Below are 21,724 nucleotides of genomic sequence, written 5' to 3' on the forward strand. Positions count from 1 at the left end.
ACCAAACAAAAACTCCTTTTTCCTTTTTTCTGCTTTCAGATCTATCTCCAACTTCTGAGTTAATAATGGACCCAACCTTATCAACCATTCATACATGATGATGCCCTTCTGGCTTCTTCTGACACATGTCTTCAAATTTTCCATACATATTCCCATCTCTGACCTGGACAAAAAACTTCACCTCATGTTACATAAGATATAAAGATTTGGTTTCAATACAATATCACTCAATAGTATCAGAGACTGAAAAAGAAAGAATCATTTTAGCTGCAAGATTGAACTTGACATCTCTCTTCAGGCTTTCAAAGGAATAAATTTTCTTGTATTGAGTTTTATATTATACACTATGGGAGAGCCTTCAGAAGATCTAACATACAAGCTCAAAGAAACTTTTCATTTGAACAATCTAGGCAAAATAATTTCACAGTAATGCATGTTTATTCATAATGATTTGGCTCAGATAAGCTAGGGTGTTCTAGATACAACTGCAAATTCAGAGGCCGGCTGGTCATGGACTTGATGGGGGTGATTACTGGTGGTTGTTGCCATTGTTTGGTATCTGTTGGGATCCATGATTCTGCATTCTTACTTGTACTGGAACTTGGGAGTGTTTGGAAGTAGGCAGTTATTTCCCATTTGCAATCTGTTATAAGAAGGTAAAATTATAAAAGTTCTTTCAATTTTGTATGAAAGAATTATTCAAAATGGAACAAATGGAGATTTCTAAGGATTGTAGTATGAGAACAGCTAGTAAGATTATTAGTGAACCAAGCTCTCACCAGGAGGAAGAACCTTGGTTAGAGGTTCTGAGACAGAGAGCTTGATCAAGAATGCTCGCAAGGCAAACTCCAGGTCGGAATTTTCAACTTTTGATTCATAAGACTGGTTCACTGTGAGCTTGAAAACAAATCTCTCCAGTTGGACGTTATCACTGTTGAAAAATATAACCGCCACCCTCTCCACCAGTCCCTAGTTGTAGAGGAAACTCCTGTTCAGACTAAGTAAATAGGATACAGAATTATTTGACATTTATTGTTATTTCTTTAGTTTTCTTTTGGTTTATGAAGTTACATAGTTGCATGTTTCAGTGGTAGATGTAGTAAAAAACTCTGCCTAACAAGAAAACAAAAACAGAAGATTGATCATTACCGTGGCTTCATATATTTTGAGCTCAAACTCTCAATTAAGGCTGAAATCCAACAACCAGGATATGCAACAAGGAAGAGGAAGTTAATTAATATAAGTTCTATAATCACTAAAAGGTCTACTACTTCTCTGAGATCAATCAAGTTGGATATGCCATATCATAATCGCGTCGCATAGAAACCTAGTTTATGTTTTCAATGGACTTCTCTCGGTTCAAGATTCATTGAATGGAGTTGCATGTGCAAACACAGCTGGTCTTGTACCATGACAATACTAGTATGAAATCAACCCACTCAAGGCTTATAGCCTTAACATCTAGTCTAGCACCCCAAAATTGAATTTTTGCATCTAATATTTACAACCACAGAACCCAATAGGTTCCATCACTGGATCAAATCAGTAACAATACTCACTTTTCCTAAAACCAAGCAAGAAGTAGCCATGTTAAAGAAATGGTCCACTGTTCAAGAGTGCCCTTGACAAAAGGACATGGTTTCAACTTTCAATTCTATATGGCACATGGGTAGATAAGAAATTTAGGACCATCTTTAGCAGATAGAGGACAAGAATACAAGTGAATGGTCAACCTTTTGGATGAAAGGTAGTAGCCCTGAAACAGTTGAGTGGATGTAATCCTGCAGCTCAGGATTTCGAGCTTTCTGCACAACCGCATTCATGTACCTCCTTCTTTCAAAAGCACCTTCACATAAACCCCACCAATAATTAGTCACAATTCCTATCTTTTCCTTCTTTTATTTAATTCATTGATCATTGAAATTGACTGCTGATATCTTATTCCCTGCGGTTGGGAGGGGGTGAAGACTAACTAAAAAGCATCTTTTATTAATTATTTGGTACAAATACAATGAAAAAACATGCAATCACCATCATTTCCCAGAAAAAAAAAGCAGATAATAGGATCTTAGGCAAATAGATTAAAGAAAGAATAGCACCAGAAGGGTAAATGCCTTTGAGGAAGACAATTGATGTAATGGCCACCTCCAAAAAATCACCTAGAATCTGAATAATCTCACCTGCACAAATAATTAGTTCAATGACAGAACTAATTTACCCATATCACCAAAAAACTGAAGATACTGTGGGCTGGAAAAAATAAGGATACAATGGAAAACCTTGAGGTGGTACTTTAATGTCTCTCGAGTCCATTGGCTAGATAAGAAGCAAGCGATATGGCCTTTAAGCTAGACGTTCAAATTCTCAACATAAACATCTAAGCCAATTGCATAAACGATCTCATTTCTCAAGCACACTCCATTTGACTTCTCTACATAACAAAGCCAATCGTTGACTTCAATTAAGTTGCATGAATATCAAATATGATATTGCGTTTTGGATGTTAAGTCACTAAACTGTTCTAGTACTCTAATTACTTTAGCTTATTAAAGTTCAGTTCTGATTTCTAGACTTTGCCTAAATATAAGCATCAGTATTCAAGATTTTAATAAGAGATGCACAACATCTTTCCATTTTCTGTAGCTATCAACAGGTTTATTGTAGCTCAACTCACGTAGACAATCATCGTGAAAGAAAGCAAATATTAAGAGAACATAATTCATAGACTTTCTCAACTGTTTATCATCATACTAATGCTTCTAAGTTCGTTCGTTGCATCTTCCATTTATCGCCCATTTAGATTAAACCAGACACGTCCTGGAAGCTAAATCATTTTTCCCCATTTTAGGAAACAGACAAAGGAATCAAATACAAATCCAAAAAAACAAGAATGACCCAACAAAATCCCAGCAAGTATCATCAATGAAAGAGAAATTTAACGCAAAATTAGATGGGAGGGAAGGAAACTTAATTATTTCTTTTCCTTTCTGATCATTTCTTGATTAATTTAGGGTGGGGAAGAAAGGATACAAAGAGTTGAAACTTACAAAACATGGGTCGTAGTCCTTTAAGCTTCTGCTCTGATACCTAGAACTAGAAACTTGGGTTAGCAAAGGGATCGATTCATCCCGCTTGCTTCATAATCTGTAAAAATGCTGCGGCATTTTCAGTGTCGAAGTTGAGTTCCGATTACATTCGATTTTTTCATGATCGGTTCGGAAATGAAAAAAGGTAATCAAACTGAATTGCTTTCCGTTTGTTTCAAAATTTTATGTTAAAGAAAAGCAATTAAGATAACATTATCTTAAACTTTTATTTTGATTTTTTTTTTCTAATTATTGTATCCAACCTTCAATTTGTTTCTTTATTATTATTTATTTTTTTCATTTACTCTTGTTTGGAAGTTTTATATTTATTTTTAATTTTTTATAAAAATTGAAATTAGATTTAGTGGGGAATCGTGTAAATGACAAATATAAGAATAGAAAATAGAAAAATAGCAAACTGTTATTATTATTATTTTTTTTATTTATAGCAAAACTAACTACCTTACATATTTTCCATTTTTTTGGACCAAAATTACCCTTCACGTATGAGAACTATCTAGATGCAAATAGATGTATTTCATGAGATCGAAAAATCAAATAAAATATCACATATCGATTACAGTGTATTTGTAAACACACCTACTTATCATAATTATTAACTAAATCAAAAAATTATTATATTCTTTGAGAGATCCATATACATATGCAATTGGTTTCAATATCCCCTAATTATTTCGTTTCTTATTTTCAAATTAATGAAAAATAACTTCAAATATTTAATTTTTTAATGCAATAATTATAGATTCAAACTATTTTACATTCAAAACTATATAATGCAATAATTATTTATTATCATAAAAAAAAATAAGAAATTAACGAAAAAGATATTCAAATCTTCATTTTTGAAATTTTGGAATTATATTCGAAGGTGAATACGTCCTAAAATAATGACAAAGATAATGCAATAATTAATTATTAACAAAAACATTAAAAAAGTAACGAAAAATCATTTAAAAGATTCAAATTTTAGAGCTCACTTAAATACCAATCACTCCCTAAAATTATAGCAAATATAATGCAAATAGTTAAGTTTAGATTCAAATCTCAACCTCCCTAAAATCATGCCAAATACAATGCAAATATTAATTATCTAGGAAAAAAATGTGAAATTAAGGGAAACAAAATTAAAAGATTCATCGGAAGACCTTATTGACAATCAACCGGAACGCTCATGGCTGCAGTAACGTAAATTTGAACGAAGAATGTAGCAAAGGATATTATTTTCGAAATTTTAACCGCAGAAATCCAACGAAAGGTTGAAGAATGAACACAATGGTACAAACGATTAGAAGGTTGAAGATCGGTGGAAAGAGATTTGAGAATGGTTCTGATGAAAAGCAATTGGTGGTGTAAAGCGATTAAGTGAGGAGCGATTTTAAAAGTTCCGGTGAAAAGCAATCGGTGGTGCAAAACGATTAAAAAAGGAAGGCTGCGCGTATCTGGAGCGACGGTGGAAAGCGTTTAAAAAATGGAAGAGAAAGCGATAGTATTTTAAGAAGAAAAAGGGAAGGAAAAATTAGGGTTCTCTTGGAGAAGTAGAATGGTTCCATGTCGAAGATATGATGTTTTAGAGAAGATGATTTCTTTTTTTGGGGGAAACTTAGAAGATTGAAGGGAGTGCATAGTATGTATTAATTATGGGGTATTTGTGGTTTTTCTTATTATTGTATTTAGGAATCTATATTGTCAATTAGGTGGGGGCATTTAAGGCATAGTTGTCTCATTTATTATGTAAAAATTAATTGTTTTGCTATTTTGACAATTTAAAAATAAAATTGTCATTTATCCAAAGTAAACCTCATATTTTGCAATTCTTCTTGTCGTCCCAATTACATTGCACGTAATTCTAACAAACCATGAAACTTGGGGTGATTGAACAAACTAAAAGTTTAGAAGAGTAATTGTAACAAATCCTATATCTCAAGAGTGATTTGTATAATTTCTCTTAAATCTAATAAAGAAACATTGGCTTTTTCAGTTTTCAAGTTTTGAAAAATATGTATTTTTTATGTACTTTTTTGTCTTAATCTTAAGAACAATACATCTTCTTAAGCATTGAAAATATATCTCTAAGTTTGAGTATGTAGGAACTTCAAAAAAATCCATGAAGTAATTTTTATTATTAAGTAATTTTTGTTGTAAAAATGAGGCACGATCTGTAACAATCCAACTTTTCAGTCTAAGCTGTACTTACTTCTAAGACACTAGATCCAACATAAAAACTCAATAAAGACTCTATTCAAAATTCATTAAAACTTCAATATGTAATAAAATCGCCTTTGGGCCCTATTTCAAATCAATTTCAAAAGTTGCAAAACATAGTCTACAGAATTTTAAACAAAACAAACAGACGAATATTCTAACCAAAACTTAAATTCGGAACAAAAACAACAAAGACATTGAGTGGAAGGATTAAAACTAGACATTTCTATATGACTTTCACACAACCTTCTTGCCCTTCATCAATCTACCTCGTACATTACCTTTACCTGAAAAGGTTAAACATAAAGGGTGAGTATAAAATATACTCAGTAAAAAACCCACTATTGGTCCTGTTAGGATAATAACATTTAGCTTTCTATTAAAGGGTACCCTGGAGATAACAGTCTAGTGATCATGATCATGAAGGATACACATATCAGTCTAGTGATCCCGTCGAATACACATATCAATCTAGTGATCCCCGAAGGATACACAACATGTGGTGATCCTGTAGGACACCATGCCTATAAGGTACACTACCCCATAGACAAAGCTAATCGTTACCCCTCATTTCGTTCTAAACAGTCTACAACAATCACAACACAATATAGCTTAAACTAACAACACAATCTCTAAGTATAATCAGTCAGACAATCTAGGTTCAGTCAACGGTATCATCTGTCACTATACATCTATTCAATCCACACAATACAGTCACACTACTTGAACCCGATCCACAGCATAACCCAACAATATGCATAAACTATACAGAACATTCAGATATCACTACCCAACAGTAGCACAACCCATCGATATCCAAACTACACATGACAATCATATCATCATCATCTATATTTAGTTAACAGCACGACCCATCAGTACATCTAAGTTACATATGACAGTTACGTCAGCTATACTCAACCAAAAGTGTAAACTAACAACGCTTTTCTTCTCATACTTAGCAGTCAATTCAGTGCATTCATTAATTATAACATCCGCATCAGTCAATACGTTTCAATTCTAAATCAAGTCCAGTAGTAGAGATCTCTTACCTTAGATTTAGCTACACTCTTTAACCAAACTAAGATCCAATGAACCAACCTAACATAACATAAGGAATCTAAATACTAAACAAGCAAGTTGCCCAATCAAATTACCCAATTCACAAGATTTACAACTTACCCAAGCAAATGGAGAATCAAACTCCAAACAAATCCGTCGTAGAATCCAAGAATTCAACTTCCAAACCAAACACTGGCTCAAGTGGTTGCAAAAAATGGAGGCTCGCGGACGGCTTGACTTTGGAGGCAGCTCGACGCACGCTGTTAAAGAAGGCAGACGGTCGACTCGAGTCTGGTGCACATCTTGGAAAACGTGGCGGCGGTGGTTGGGCTTCGTCAGACAGCACACAGGGAAGGAGCGGTGGTGCAGACGGGGCAACCACAACGACAAGCGACTGATTTGCGAGAATACAATGGCGACTGGCGCTTTACAGACGATGGACGAAGAACGTGACAACGGCAGGCGGAGCTTAGCTAACAGAGATAGATGTGACGGGAAGAAGGCGACGGACGATTGGGCTTGGGTGGAAACGATTGGACGGAGGCGACGACGCTAGGTGGTTCACGGAGAGAAGAAGAAGATGAAGATTGAGAGTGGGGGGTTGTCAGCTGCACGCGTGAGGATGGAGGAGGAAAAGAAAATAATTTTAGGTTTTTAATAGAATAATAATAATATATTATTTTATTTTATTTCATTATTATTTTATTTTATTTTCCAATATATTTTCCTTTTCCTTTTCTTTTCGTTTTTCTCACCAAACTTAAATAATATAACACCAAACAAAATAAAATTTTCAAAATTTAGGATAAAAGTATTGAGAAATTTACCTAAAAAAGTTGAGATGTTACACGATCAAAACACAAAAAACGGGAAAATATAATATTAAAATAAAATGAATAAAATGTATAAATAAACTAAATAAATAATAAATTAAGAAATAAGAAAATATAAAATTCTTCAAAAATTCTATTATCTCCCATTTGTATGGAAATTTCACCAATTTCCGTGTCTAACAAAACTCATCAAATGCAACTATTTATAGGTAATGTGGCAAGTATGAATAGATTACATGGCTACTAAGGGTTGGTATCTTTAAGACACATGACAATATAAAGGGTGGAGCAAGGGAGTGACACATGATAATATTGGACACCAAGCATAATAGGCATCTATTATAATATTTATAATACTCATTACGTATATGAAATATGCTTCGTTAAAACTTTAGTAGGAAAAAATCAAACTAGATATTTCATATAATTTATACACTTACTTAAATACAATTTACTAAGTCACTATATTCCAATGTTGTGCATAGAGATGTCCATTTAACCCGCAGAACCAGGGCCTTGTAAGGACCCACCCCAAATGAGGTGGGAATCTTTGATTACAAGGGGAATGGGGGAGGGAGCGAGGATTAATTTTTCTCCAATGACAATTCAAGGTCGAGGACGCCCCAATACCCCACCCCACCCTCTAAGAAAAAAAATACATATACATATATGTGTGTTTGTGTATGTGTGTGTGTGTATATATATATATATATTATCAAAACATAAAAAAAACAAAAGCAAGGAATATTTTTCCATCCCAACGTAATCTCTGCCTCGTTTCCCGCAAAGAAATTTGTAGGGATGGAGAATGGGATAGGAGGCAGAGACGAGTCCTCGTCCCGGCCCTGCTCGTGGACATCTTTAGTTGTGCATCCATTTTTCAAAGGATGCGGTAGGTAATGATTCTGCAGATTTGTATGGATTGCAAAAGTAACTAAAACATTCTTTTTGAAAACCACACAATAACACAATTAGATTTTCTAATTGAGCTTTCAATCTTGTTCCACTAGCTTCTAAAACCAAATAATTGCTTCTATGTTTAAGTCCATAATGTTAAGAAAAATCGGAGTCCATGACTCAAACTTTATGGCTTCTAATCCATAATGATTGTATTAATATGAGGTTCCATTTCCATTGTTCACTTTGTCGAAACTACGTCACCACACCATTGACACGAGATTTCTAAAGAAATTTGATTTGTGGAGTTGAACTTGTGTTGATGTTGTATTTATGTTAATTTGATATGATGTGGTTTGATCTCTAAAATTTAATCCTCTGATTCTCTCTCAATTGGATGCTTACGCTTGATTGAGGAAGCAGAACATGTGATGTTCTTGAAGTTGGAGTCTTAGAAGAAAGCTTGTATCTTCAAAGAAGCTTCAATCTTTGAGATTGGTCGACTTTAGGAGTTAAAGGAGTCTTCTGGTTCTTAGAAGAATTATCTCTAGATCTTCTCGAGTAAAAATTTTCGAACTCTCACAAATGAAGAGAACTCCTCTATTTATAAAGTTATCTAGTGGATCTTTATGGACTTAGGCCTAGTTGGTCCATGGACCAGACCCATGGACTCAACCACATGGGTTGAGATCATATTTAACCTTTGTTCTAAATTAAGCTTATTTTTGGGCTTAATCGAATTTTAGCCCAATTAAATAATATTTAATTTGACTAGAATAATTAATTTGATCAAACGGTCATACTAAAGACATGTGGCATCATCGGAATTGACCAATTTATGTCTTCAATTTTAATTTGGGACACATGCCAATTTTTAATTAATGTCAAATCCAATTATTTTAGTAAATGATTTGATAATTTTCAAGATTTATGCACGTATATGGGTGAGTGAATGTCAAAAAGATAAATTTGAAGTCAAAATACGGACATTTTTTTTCTCAATTCGACATATCAAATTAATCAAACTATGAATTTAGTACATGAGTTTGATTTAAATTTGAAATAATGATTGAAATATGACCAAAGTTTAATTTGAGAAAAGATCAAGGTCTTATACGTAACTTACTTTAATTTGAGGATAAAAAATTTAAATTTGATTTTTTTTTTTATAAAATTCAGAAGCAAATTTTAATTTGAAATAAGGATGCGGTTTCTACCCTATCCTAATTTATTTTGAGATAAAATTTAAACTTGCACAAGAATTTAAAATGACCAATTTTAATTTTGAGATAAATAGGAGACCTCAATCTTGATATAAAGTTGTATTTATGGCTCCAATTTAAATTTGAGATAAAAATGAAGGTCATATATGCAAGTTAATTTGACTTGGATTTTGAACGCAAATTTTAATTTTAAAATTAGTGGTAAAATCTAAAATTTAAAATTTAAAATATTTAAATATGTTTAAGTATCTCGAAAAGTGGAATTCGAAATTTATCTCAAAATAAAATAACATAAGATAATTGAATTTTAATTTTACTTCAAAATTAAAAAAATTAAAATATGTTTAAATATCTCAAAAGTGAAATTCAAGGTTTTATTCCAAAATAAAATAACATAAGATAATTGAATTTTAAATTTAAAAATTAAAATATTAAAATAGGTTTAAATATCTCAAAAGTGAATTTCAAGATTTTATTCCAAAATAAAATAACATAAGATAATTGAATTCTAATTTTATTTTATTAATTAAAAAAATATTTAAAATCATTCCAAATTCTATTAGGAATTAGATTTATTAGTCTTATAAATAAACTCATACTTGGATCATTCTTTCCTGACCAAGATGAACAAAGGTATGAGAGAAAAAAAAATTCTCTTCTCCCTCTCTCTTTTTCTTCTTTTTTAACTTTTTTTTTTTTACTTTCTATCCTTTTTTATTTTTTTGTCTTATAGAAACTTGAGTTGTCGTGCCTCTCTTTGCTTCCAAACGTGTTTTAAAAATGTGAGATATTTTCTTTTTTTCCGCAATCGTTTGTTGGGGTGACTTCATTATCAGCGATCCAACTTCTACCAAGGGACAATCAGACATTTTTCGTCTGATTCACCTTCTTAGTAGGAACGATCAGACATCTTCGTTCTACTCTGCCGTAAGCGATCCAACTTCTACTAAAGGACGATCGAGCATTTGTCATCAAATCCACCGACCTGTAGAAATGATCAGGCATCTTTGTTCTACTTCGCCGTCGTGATCCAACTTCTATTAGGGGACAATCAGACATCTTCCATCAGATCCACCTCCCTAGTAGGAATGATTAGACATCGTCGTTCTGCTTCACTGTCAGCGATCCAACTTCTACTATGAGATGATCAGACATTTGCCGTTAGATCTACCGGCCTAGTAGGGACGATCAGACATCTTTGTTCTACCTCGCCACCAGCGATCTAACTTCTACTAGGGGACATTCGAGCATTTGCCGTCAGATCCACCTCTTTAGTAGGAACAACCAGGCACATTCGCTCTATTTTGTTGTCATTCTGAAAAGGCAAAATTGCACCATTTCCATCTTGGAGAAGCAGAGGTGGAGTTGCACCATCATCGTCATTTTAGAGAGACGAAGGCGGAGTTGCATTGTCAACGTCATCTTTGGAGAAGCGAAACCGAAGTTGCACCATCATCGTCATCTTAGAAAGGGGGAGTTGCACCATCATCGTCATGTTAGAGAGGCAGAGGTGGAGCTGCACCATTGTCATGTTCTTGGATATGTGAGGCAGAGATGCACTGTCGTCGTCTTCTTGGATAGGCAGAGGTAAAGTTGCACCGTTGTTTTCATCTTTGAGAGAGGAAGGCGGAGCTACACCATCATTGTCATCTTGGAGACGCTTAAGTGGAGCTGCACCATCGTCATTATCATGGAGACGCGGAGGCAAAGCTACACCACTGTTGTCATCTTGGAAAGAGTAGATGTGGAGTTGCATCATCATCGTCATCTTAGAGAGGGAAAGGTAGAGTTGTTTCATCGTCATCATCTTTAGAGAGGTGGAAATGAATTTGCACCGTTGTTGTCATCTTGGAGAGGCAAAGGTAGAGCTGCACCATCGTCATCCTCTCGGAGTTGCACCGTTATCATTTGAAGTGTTTGAGGTCGAGATGTACTATCATTATCATGCTCAAAGCTCCAACACATTGGAGATGAATGATCCTCTCGATGTAACATAATGGAGATGAGGACTTTCTCGGCTACGACATATTGTTCATGACGACCTTCTCAGCTACAACATATTTGAGATGACAACCTTCTCTCGACTGCAACATATTTAAGATGACGACCTTCTCTCGACCGCAACATATTTGAGATGACGACCTTCTCGACTGTAACATATTGGAGATGAAGATCTTCTTGGCTGCAACATATTTGAGATAACGATCTTCTCAGCTGCAATCTATTGGAGATGAAGATCTTCTCAGCTGTAACATATGGGAGATGACAATCTTCTCGACTACAACATATTTGAGATGAGGTAGAGTATTTTGCATCGACATTTTGGAGAGGAGGCAGAGCCGCATCTGCATCGATAAAGCCTAAAGTCTTCTAACTTGAGCTTGAAGAAGCAACAGTGAAGGTTTTTTCTTTTCCTTGAAAAAGACGAAACTTTTGAATTTACATATGAGAAAGCGTCGATGAAGCCTTCGAGCTTGTATATGAGGAAGTGTCGATGAAGTCTTCGAGCTTGAATATGAGGAAGCATCGATGAAGCTTTCAAGCTTGAATATAAGGAAGCATCAATGAAGCCTTCGAGTTTGAATATGAGGAAGCGTTAATGAAACCTTCGAGCTTGAATATGAGGATGCATCGATGTAACCCTCGAACTTGGACATGGAAGAGTAACAATGCAATCCTCGAAGTTGGTGAAGCATTGGTAAAGTCTCCAGTCTTGCATTTGAATGAGCCTTGATGAAATCTTTGAACTTGAATTTGAAGAAACATCAACAAAGTCTTAGAATTTGATTCTGAGGAACTTGATCTAAACTTGAAGATGGAGTGTTGAACTTCAGGGGAGTGATGTCCCCTATAAGCATCTAACTTTGAAGTATTTTACTCCTAGTGCAACATCTCTTTGATTTATTATATTGCCCCTAATAGGGCATCTTCAACTTTAAGTTGATATTCTTTAATGAGAATGAACACCATCAATTGCCTAGTGCCATGCTTTATGTGGTCATGACACTGCTTTTGTTTATATAAGAGTAAATTTAAAATTTATTTTAAGTTGGTTACGTACCCTTATAGGGATCAAGTCATAACGGAGTTCAACTTGAAATTTTTTTTCTTTTACTGGCTTGAACTTAAAGTTTCTCTTAAGCTACCTACGTACCCTTTATAATATAGCTTTTGTACTATAGATACTTAGTAGGTAGATTATGATGCTACTACTCACATAAGTATATCTATGCAGGGTTCTTTGTGGAGCAAACTACCAAATGATGCTGAAATATTCATCTATGTGGGTGATTAGCAAAACAGTTCCAATTGAAGTTGTTGGGAATTTTATATTACTTTAAAAGTTGGTAATTTTTCGAATTTGAATGAGACTTTTATTGTGCAGTCACTTAGACGGAACTTAATATCTATTTTTAGCTTGGACAAATTTAGTTTTTCTTGTTCTTTGGATATAATAAAGTTAGCCTTTTTCAAAACTTCAAGCTTATTGGGCACCGATTGTTTAATTGATAACCTATATATGTTTGATTCTTATGCTTCATCTATCAAGGTCCTGTTGTCTAAATCATGTGGTACAAAGCATAAATTAAATGAGAATTTTGATATGTTGTGGCACAAGCGTTTAGGTCACATCTCTAAACAAAGAATTCGAAGACTTTTGTCAGATGGAATTCTTGATTCCCTTGATTTAAGAAAATTTGAAGTTTGAGTGAAATGTATTAAGAAAAAATAGACAAACATAAATAAATTAGGTGACAATAGATGTTTAGACGTCTTAAAACCGATACATACAAACATTTGTGGCCCATTCCTTATAGCTTCTTGGAATGGACAACAATATGTTATTACATTCATAAACAACTATTCAAGATATTGGTACCTCTATTTGATTCAAGAGAAAACTTAATCTGTGGACGTTTTCAAGTCTTTTAAAGTTGAAGTTGAGCTTTAATTTGGAAAGAAAATTAAAGCTGTCAAGTTTGATCGTGGTGGTTAATACTACGATAGATATGATGGATCATTTGAACAACGTCCAAGATCCTTTGCCAAATACCTATAGGAATTTAGAATCGTCTTACAATACACTATGTCTGGGCCCAGCATGAACGTGTGGCAGAAAAACGAAATAGAACACTTAAAAATAAAATAAGAAGTATGATTAGTCATTCTTCTTTACCAGAATCCCTCTAAGGAGTGAGGCACTAAAGACTGTAGCATATATCCTCAATAGGGCACCTAGTAAAGCAGTAGCTAAAATCCTTTATGAGTTGTGAATAGGAAAGAAAACTAGTATTAGGCACCTTCACATCTGAGGTTGTCTAGCTAAGGCTAGGCCTTACAAGCCTAACGAAAGAAAATTAGACCTAAGAACTATTAGCTGTTATTTCGTTGGGTACTTTGAGCATTCTCGGAGTTTCAAGTTTTATGATCCCACTTCAATATCTTTTTGATACTGTAAATGTTAGATCCCTTAAGAATTTTGGGTTTGAGGGGGGAAGATAAGATAAAGAAAGTTGTCTTTAAAGAGGGATTAGTTTCTCTTCCTAATATAAGCATAGATGATGTTCAGGCTCCAATTCATGACTTTATTATGAAACCAATTATAGAACAAGACAACAATGAAGACTCATTTGAACCTGAAGTTCAAACTTAACAACCTCAAGAAGTGCCATTAAGGAGGTTCACTAGAGAAAAAAGAAGTGCAATTTCAGGTGATTATATTGTGTTTCTTCAAAAACATCTAGATGATATAGGCATAATGGAATATGATCCAATCAACTTTCAACAAGTCCTACAAAGTTCTAACTCTCAAAGTGGATAAATGTTATGGAAGGAAAAATAAAATCCATGAAAGACAATGACGTTTGGGAACTTGTTGAAGTGCCATCAAAAGTGAAACCCATAGGTTGTAAATGGATACCTAAAACCAAATGGGATTCACAAGGCAAAATCAAAAGATATAAAACTCGTCTTGTCGCAAAGGATTTAACTCAAAAGGAAGACATTGATTATAAATAGACTGTCTCAACGGTTTCATTGAAAAGACTATTTTAGGATAATCATGGCATTGTTAGCTCACTTTGATTTAGAGCTACACCAGATGGATGTGAAAACTGTGTTTCTCAATGAAAACATTGTTGAGACGATTTATATGGTACAACCAGAAAACTTTGCATCTAATAATTCAAAGTCTATGGTATGCAAATTAAATAAATTCATCTATGATCTTAAACAAGCCTCTCGTTAATGGTATCACAATTTTTATGAAATAATTACCTCTTTTGATTTGGAGGTGAATATAGTGGAAGATTGTGTATACCACATGTTCAGTGGAAGTAAATCTATCTTCATGGTGTTATATGTTGATGACATACTCATTGTAAGTAATGATATTGGTTTATTGCATGATACTAAGAGGTTTCTCAAAAAGATTTTTAACTTTAAAGATCTTAGTGATGCTTCTTTTGTATTAGGAATTGAAATACTCTGAGATGACTCCCAAGGTATTTTAAGAGTGTCACAAAAGAAATATATTGAAAAAATTTGAGTAGATTTAACATAAAGATTGTGCACAAGGAGATACCTTGTTGCTAATTAAAGGTGATAAGTTTCATTTGGGTCAATGTCCCAAGACCACACTAATGATTAAAGAGATGTAGAAGGTTTCCTATGCACCGACTGTTGGAAGCCTAATGTATGCTCAAATTTTCATGCATCCAGATATTGCTTTCATAGTTTGAGTGTTAGGCAGATATTTGAGCAACCGGGGGATGGATCATTGGAAAACAGCCAAATGAGTTATAAGGTATTTACAAAGAACAAAATATTATATGTTCACTCGGAGATCATTTGGTATTCTGATTCTGATTGTGTTAGATGCCAATACACTTTGTGATCCACTTCATGTTATAACTTCATGTTGGTTGAAGGAGTTGTATTTTGGTATTTTTAATCCTTCAGGGATATAATTATTAAGATATTCATATAAATGTATAATGACAACATCCATAAGGTGTATGTTAAACTTTTATACATAGTAAGATATTCGATATCCCATGGTATTGTATCAACTGTAGAAGAATATGTCTCTCATTTAATCAATAACAATTCTTTGTGATAATTATTATGAAACTTGTCTTGCATTTTATATGTTTTTATTATAAATACCCACTTATATCTCATATATTTGACATTCTCTAAATGTTTAAACTATTAATTCTCACGATTTGAAAAATAAGTTTATTTCAATTGGATTGTTTCTTTTTACGTAAATCAAACATTTTTGTGTCAAGACATTGTTCAATATATCTAAGTTACATAATACTTTTTTCATAAATAATATTGTGATCAACATTGTATGCAAAATAGTTGTCAACTTATTTAAGTATATGATTCTATCCTTTTCTTGTCATGATTATCGGGGTCTCCTTATCCTAACTGAGTCATTAATTCTTTGAGGATCTTTATCTTAGCTATGAACCATTTGTTTATCATGTTTCAAGTATATAGTAGTGACAACTTGCTACACTGGGATATCAATCTTAAATGGTGTCTTTGCAAGCATTATACATAACTTTGTCACTTTCTTAAAATTATAAATGTTCTGTAAATGCATCTGACGTTTGATTTGCAACATTTTACAAATAAAGTATCTTTTCAACTTCTACTTCAAAGTAATCTACATGATGATCAAAATGAGACAATATTTATGCATTTTATTTAGTTTATTTTTCCAACTTTGTTTTTCTTAATTTCTCCCCCTAATGTGTTGGAAGAATTGTCTCATTAATGATAAATAACAAATTGTGTAGTAATTACATGACCCATTAGAGGTTCAAAATATTTATTAATTGATATAAAATTAATTTAAACATTTACTACACATTTTGCGTATGAAATATATTTGACTTCTTGTCATAAGCTCATTAGTCATTGGCTTAGAGCATATATAATAAACATGATCTCATACAGATTTAGAAGTTTCGCTATCTAAACATAAGCTAGCTATAACATGTTCATCACTTATCCCAATCAATTATTAAATGTTTGGGATGCAAACTCGCTAGCATTTTCAAAACAAAATAATAAGTACATCTATGACCATCAATTGGATGCACCAACAAGAATCAATAAACCATAAATCTATTTCAAAAGTAGGAAAGGTTCAATCTCAATTTTAGCGAGTAAGAGTTTGATAATTAAACTCTTAAGGGCAAGCCACATTTGACAATTTATTAGATAGAAGAATCTTGTAATTCTTCAACAGATGTCATTGTATATTTTCAATGATTGATTTCACTATTGACCTAAAATGACTCATCATGTTAAATAAAATTATATTTGAATCAATGAACTTTGCATTCATTTTTGCATATATTTCAATTATACAAATATGTGTAATATAATTTTAGAAATAAAAGCAGACAATTTTCTATATGTACTTCACGTATGGAGATTATATATAGTATATGAATATCATATATTATTCTTATTATCAATACCTCTAGATGATATTGTATACCTTCCAAATTTACTAAATTTCTATTTCATTTACAAGATAATAAAGTTTATCAATCGTAAATTTTGCTCATATTGGCAAAATAATATTTTCTTTTCCAAAATCTTTAATCAAAACTATAAAGAATTCAAAACATATTATTGTACTTGATTTTTTGGTTCAAGCATTTGAATTTTAGAGATTCAAACATAAATATCATTATCCTTATTCTCTCGTGGAGATTCAAAACAAATTGAAATATCTTATTAATATGCAAGTGGCTCAAAAAGAATTTTCATAGAGACTCTTAATGTACAACATGCATAAATTATTTAATCATATAAATAATCACTTCTTCCACTATTAACATAAATTTGACCTCAATTACTAAAAAATGCAACATTCACATCAGGAAATGATATTAAATTATTTGCTCGAATTTTTTATTATTATTACTTCTTTTATAAAAACATATGTTCGTATATTTTATTCAACCTCTCAAAATATACTAGATAAATATCCATTACAATGTTTCAAACTTTCTCTCTCAAATTGGTAATGCAAGAGCAAAGATGTTTGATGTATACTTATTAGATTATAAGCAATTTATTAATTTAAAATATGTGCAACTATAGTGCAAGACAAAAACGGGTATTGACCCAATTTATGCAACTTTAGGTGCATTAAATCAAAATTGGGTTATGAAGTAATTAACAATATATAATTTTGTCATGAGAGAGTTTAATGAAATATGTATAATCACTATATATATAATTTGTAAGGCCCACAAAATTCACAAGAAAATAAATTAAATATTCAACAATCAAATAAGTTTTAATATAAGTATGACAAACTAAAAAAACAATGAGATAATCAATTAAGTCTTCAGTTAATACTAAAGCTAATAACAGTTGTAATAGCTAGAGAGACAGTAGAAGAGAATAACACATGAAACTTTGTTAACCCAGTTCGGCTAATATTGCCTACATCTGGGAAGCTGCGTACAGCCCTGATGAGTGATCTTTATTAATATTCACTTGAGTTAATATACATCGATACAGCATAAGGTACTCTGTTCAATAATATAACTTAATAACATGCGTCTTGACATCAGACTCCAGGCTCCCCCTAAACACATGAGTGAATATCTTTGGCAACGTCTTTAGATCCCTCTAAACATCCTCGTGATCATACCAATCACTTGTTTCGTCTGTTACTCATCAATTATTGTTACTACGATCAACATGTCGACCTCATAGACATAAGATCATCGTACCTTTGGAACCCAGTAGCTTCTAGGGACGACCCTGACGTGAAAGATCTTCTTCAACTTGTGTTTTTTTTTTTGTTTCTTCGTCGCACGCGTAACAACTACATAACGTCCTATTTATACACACATATAATATATATATATAAATCTTCTTTTCTCAACAAGATTCCTAGAATAGTGGGAAATCTTTTATCTCTTAAATATCTCATTGTTTAATTCATTAATCAAAGATATTTAGTCAAAGATATTCCATAAAATCTTTTAGACAAAAACTCCAACAAACTCCTCCTTTTGTCTAAAAAGAATTTCTTTTCTGGTTCAACTGTGTCGCAAATTCGAGTGATAACAATGTGTCATGAACCACTGACTTCAGCACTGATGAAATCATTTCTCAAAATACGAACGAAATGTTTTCAATTTCTTCAGTCATAAAAAAAACAACAAAACAACTTTTGTTACTAAAAGACAAACAGCACACACAATAAACAATCTTCAACCGAACAAAAAACAACAAAAATAGCAAAACCAGCAACAATATCAGCCTGCACCATCACCACCAACTCCCCCTTTGAACCAGAAAAAAAATACATCAATCGGTACTAGGGTCCCCCCGACTTGAGGATAGAGCAAAAGTCTTCAGATGATGAATAAGAGAATCGATTTCCAAACGCCGTTCAGACAACAGACTAATGGCTGCTGCTAGTGAACGAGACTCGACTGTAAGGGAATTAAGAATTCTGGAAGCCAACTCCTTATCAACAAAGAACCCATCAGTAGCTTCATCTCAGTCCGTCGTATCAAACACTCGAGGCCCTCGAGACGGATGCACATCATGATCTATGTCATGCACATCATGATCTATGTCAGGCAAATGACTGCCCTGAAAGAGTCTGTAGCTCAGTGATAATGTCTTAGGATCAGAGCCAGGTGCGTCCAAAGTGGCCAATACACCAGCATTTAGGTTTAGCAGTAAACCAGAAAAGAACCTTGGTAGAGCAATCAGAAGCTTGACCCCAAATGATCCAACATGCCTTAACAGCTTATTATAGATAAATGCACCAACGTCTACCCCGTCATCATTGTATATGCAATACAAGAAAGTGCCTAACGCAGCAGAAACACTAAAGACATGGGATGAAGGAAACCAATTGGCAATACCAATCTTATGCAGTATGGCATACTTAACACTTAGAGCAACTGTAGGTATACCATTCATAGGTCACGAGGATAATGTCCCCCTAGACAATACAGAAGCCGAAACATCAGTTGATAGGGATGATGGAGAAAAGTTAATCGAAACAGCATTTTCCAGAAAACCATTTATCACAGTAGGGGAAATTGTAAATTTGAAACCCCTAATATGAACCGTCTGATAATCCGGGCTACTTGAGTCATTGAAATCAGCTGGAAAATTAACTATAAATTCTCTAATAAGTTGAGGATAAAATGGGCCCACATCCGAAATAGTTTTAGACAATCCAGCCTTCTCAATCAGATTCATAATGCTCACACATGAATGATGTTTGTCTAAAATATTTACCTCGTCTGCTATCCTCCGTTGCACAACAAATTTCCAACGTTGTACGTTTTCCTCAAGATGAAATGATATACCATCAATTGGGACTGATGGAATATTGAGAGGAATTTTCTTTCGACCAACTTTGGTAGTAATGTTTCATCGAAGTTGTTGACCTTTCTTCCTAGACGGCTTTGGTTATTTAGGAATTGATGGAGTTTCTTGTTGAGCACTTTGGATCGACAGTATCAGCAACAGGAACTTCGTCATTATGATCACCAGGGGCAACAGGCTCAACACCGTCGACATTATCAAGAGGGGTTTCTTCACTTCGAGCTTCAGTTCCTCCTTCAGGTACATTAGATGCAGCATGCGGAGCAGCATGTGAGTCAGACGGAGCAGCGATGTCCGAAATAGGAGACTGAATTGGAGAAGAATAAAATGATGGTCATAGTTCTACAAAAGACGTTTGACGAAGACTAGGGGTAGGGACGAACACACCCTCAGACGACGAACTCTCTTGAGAGTGATCAGACAAGACATGATCAACAAATTTTTGAGGAACAACATCAGGGGCAGTAACCTTTTTCACTAATCGGGCCAGAGGAACATCATGTAGCCTAAAAGATAGGCGTTAATCCCTATTTCGGTGCAGACAAGCCCATCATTACGGAACGTGTAAAAGTGCTCCATCATTTTAGCTAATTAAGAAGCTATATTTTACAAACTTCTAAACATGCACGTAAATGCTCAAACGTGGTTGCATCAAGGGGTTTAGTGAAAATGTCAATCAATTGTGAGTTCGAGCGAATGTGTTGTAATGTAATAACCTTATTTTCAATGAGTTCTCTAATAAAGTGATGTCTTATATCAATGTGCTTAGTGCAACTATGCTGGACTGAATTTTTTGATATATCTATGGCACTCATATTATCACAATATAAGGTCATAACATCTTGGATAATCCCATATTAATTCAACATATTTTTCATCCATATCATTTGAGTACACCTACTCCCTGCAGTTATATACTCCACTTCTGTTGTTGATAGAGATACACAATTTTGTTTCTTACTGAACCATGAAACAAGATTATTTCCAAGAAAGAAACATCCACCAGAAGTGCTTTTCCGATCATCAGCAGAACCTGCCCAGTCTGCATCACAATATCCCACCAGCTTGGAGAATGTATCGTAGGAGTACAGAATCCCGAAATCAGTTGTTCCGTGAACATATTTTATTATTCGTTTAACAGCATTTAAATGAGAGGTACATGGATCTGACTGATACCGAGCACATATTTCCACAGCATAAGCAATATCAGGTCTGCTTGCTTTCAAATATAAATGGCTTCCAATCATGCTTCTGTACAATTTATGATCGACTGCAGTACCTACCGTATCCTTGGTAATTTTAGCATGAGTCGCAGCTGGAGTCCTTTTGTACTGTGACTGATCCAGACCAAACTTCTTAACTAAGTTCTTGGCATACTTCTCTTGTGACATAAACATTCCCTCACTTCTCTGTTTGATCTGCAACCCCAGAAAGCAAGACAGTTCACCTACTAGGCTCATTTCGAATTCTGATGTCATTATGTTAATAAAATTATTAACAAGTGTTTTAGGAAATCCACCAAAGATGATGTCATCAACATAAATTTGAGCTACGATGAGATCAGTGCTGGTTCTATTTATGAGTAGTGTCTTATCAGTCTCACCCCTGGAATATCCTCTTTCACCAAGATACATTGTTAGTTGTTCATACCAAGTTAAAGGAGCTTGCTTTAACCCATATAGAGCTTTATTAAGCTTGTAGAGCTTGCTTTAACCCATATAGAGCTTTATTAAGCTTGTAGACATACTGAGGAAATTCAGAATCAATAAACCGTTTAGGTTGTGCTACATAGACTTCCTCATTTAAGTATCCATTAAGGAAGGCACTTTTAACGTCCATTTGAAACAATTTAAATTTGCGGAAACATGATATACTGAGCAAAAGACGAATAGCTTCAAGTCTAGCCACATGTGCAAAAGTTTCATCAAAATCAACACCTTCTACCTGTGCATAACCTTGAGCCACCAAGCGGGCCTTGTTCCTTATTACACTCCCAGATTCA

General features: G+C 33.8%; 2 protein-coding genes and 1 long non-coding RNA gene across 6 annotated transcripts; all 3 read right to left on the minus strand.

Annotated features, from left to right (window-relative positions):
* Window positions 1-293: 293 nt before the first annotated feature.
* Window positions 294-3,325, minus strand: LOC103496306 (DNA polymerase zeta processivity subunit). 4 transcript variants are annotated; one of them, XM_008458115.2, is made up of 6 exons: window positions 3,048-3,272; window positions 2,280-2,426; window positions 2,100-2,180; window positions 1,734-1,846; window positions 780-969; window positions 294-643 (listed from the first exon to the last, which is right to left on the minus strand). In XM_008458115.2, the coding sequence occupies exons 2-6, from the start codon at window positions 2,311-2,313 to the stop codon at window positions 438-440; spliced, it is 624 nt and encodes a 207-aa protein (XP_008456337.1). In that variant the 5' UTR covers window positions 2,314-2,426; window positions 3,048-3,272; the 3' UTR covers window positions 294-437. The 4 variants fall into 4 exon arrangements, with proteins under 4 accessions (XP_008456337.1, XP_008456336.1, XP_008456338.1 ...); XM_008458114.2 differs by having other exon boundaries at window positions 2,280-2,431; XM_008458116.3 differs by lacking the exon at window positions 2,280-2,426 and having other exon boundaries at window positions 3,048-3,325.
* A 2,045-nt stretch (window positions 3,326-5,370) lies between these two features.
* On the minus strand, window positions 5,371-7,015 carry LOC107991473 (uncharacterized). Its single transcript, XR_001763526.2, has 2 exons — window positions 6,492-7,015; window positions 5,371-5,596 (listed from the first exon to the last, which is right to left on the minus strand). It is a non-coding gene; the product is annotated as an uncharacterized LOC107991473 (long non-coding RNA).
* Window positions 7,016-19,810: 12,795 nt separating this feature from the next.
* LOC107991476 (uncharacterized mitochondrial protein AtMg00810-like) lies at window positions 19,811-21,356 on the minus strand. The gene is made up of 3 exons (XM_051079257.1): window positions 20,684-21,356; window positions 20,108-20,199; window positions 19,811-20,029 (listed from the first exon to the last, which is right to left on the minus strand). The coding sequence occupies exons 1-3, from the start codon at window positions 21,354-21,356 to the stop codon at window positions 19,811-19,813; spliced, it is 984 nt and encodes a 327-aa protein (XP_050935214.1).
* Between the last annotated feature and the right edge of the window lie 368 nt (window positions 21,357-21,724).

This window comes from Cucumis melo, chromosome 11, assembly GCF_025177605.1.
Source record: "Cucumis melo cultivar AY chromosome 11, USDA_Cmelo_AY_1.0, whole genome shotgun sequence".
NCBI lineage: Eukaryota > Viridiplantae > Streptophyta > Magnoliopsida > Cucurbitales > Cucurbitaceae > Cucumis > Cucumis melo.

Bases quoted from the DNA above. Each gene is read 5' to 3' on its own strand.
- LOC103496306 (XM_008458115.2), bottom strand. From the start codon at position 2,313: ATGGACTCGAGAGACATTAAAGTACCACCTCAAG. The intron at 1,847-2,099 runs GTGCTATTCTTT...GTTTATGTGAAG, and splicing joins CAAAGGCATTTACCCTTCTG to GTGCTTTTGAAAGAAGGAGG. The intron at 970-1,733 runs GTTGACCATTCA...CTCTACAACTAG, and splicing joins TACTACCTTTCATCCAAAAG to GGACTGGTGGAGAGGGTGGC.
- LOC107991476 (XM_051079257.1), bottom strand. From the start codon at position 21,356: ATGTATCTTGGTGAAAGAGGATATTCCAGGGGTGAGACTGATAAGACA. The intron at 20,200-20,683 runs GTAAGAAACAAA...TGGCCCGATTAG, and splicing joins TAATCTTGTTTCATGGTTCA to TGAAAAAGGTTACTGCCCCT. The intron at 20,030-20,107 runs GTGTTCGTCCCT...TCTCCAATTCAG, and splicing joins AGAGTTCGTCGTCTGAGGGT to TCTCCTATTTCGGACATCGC.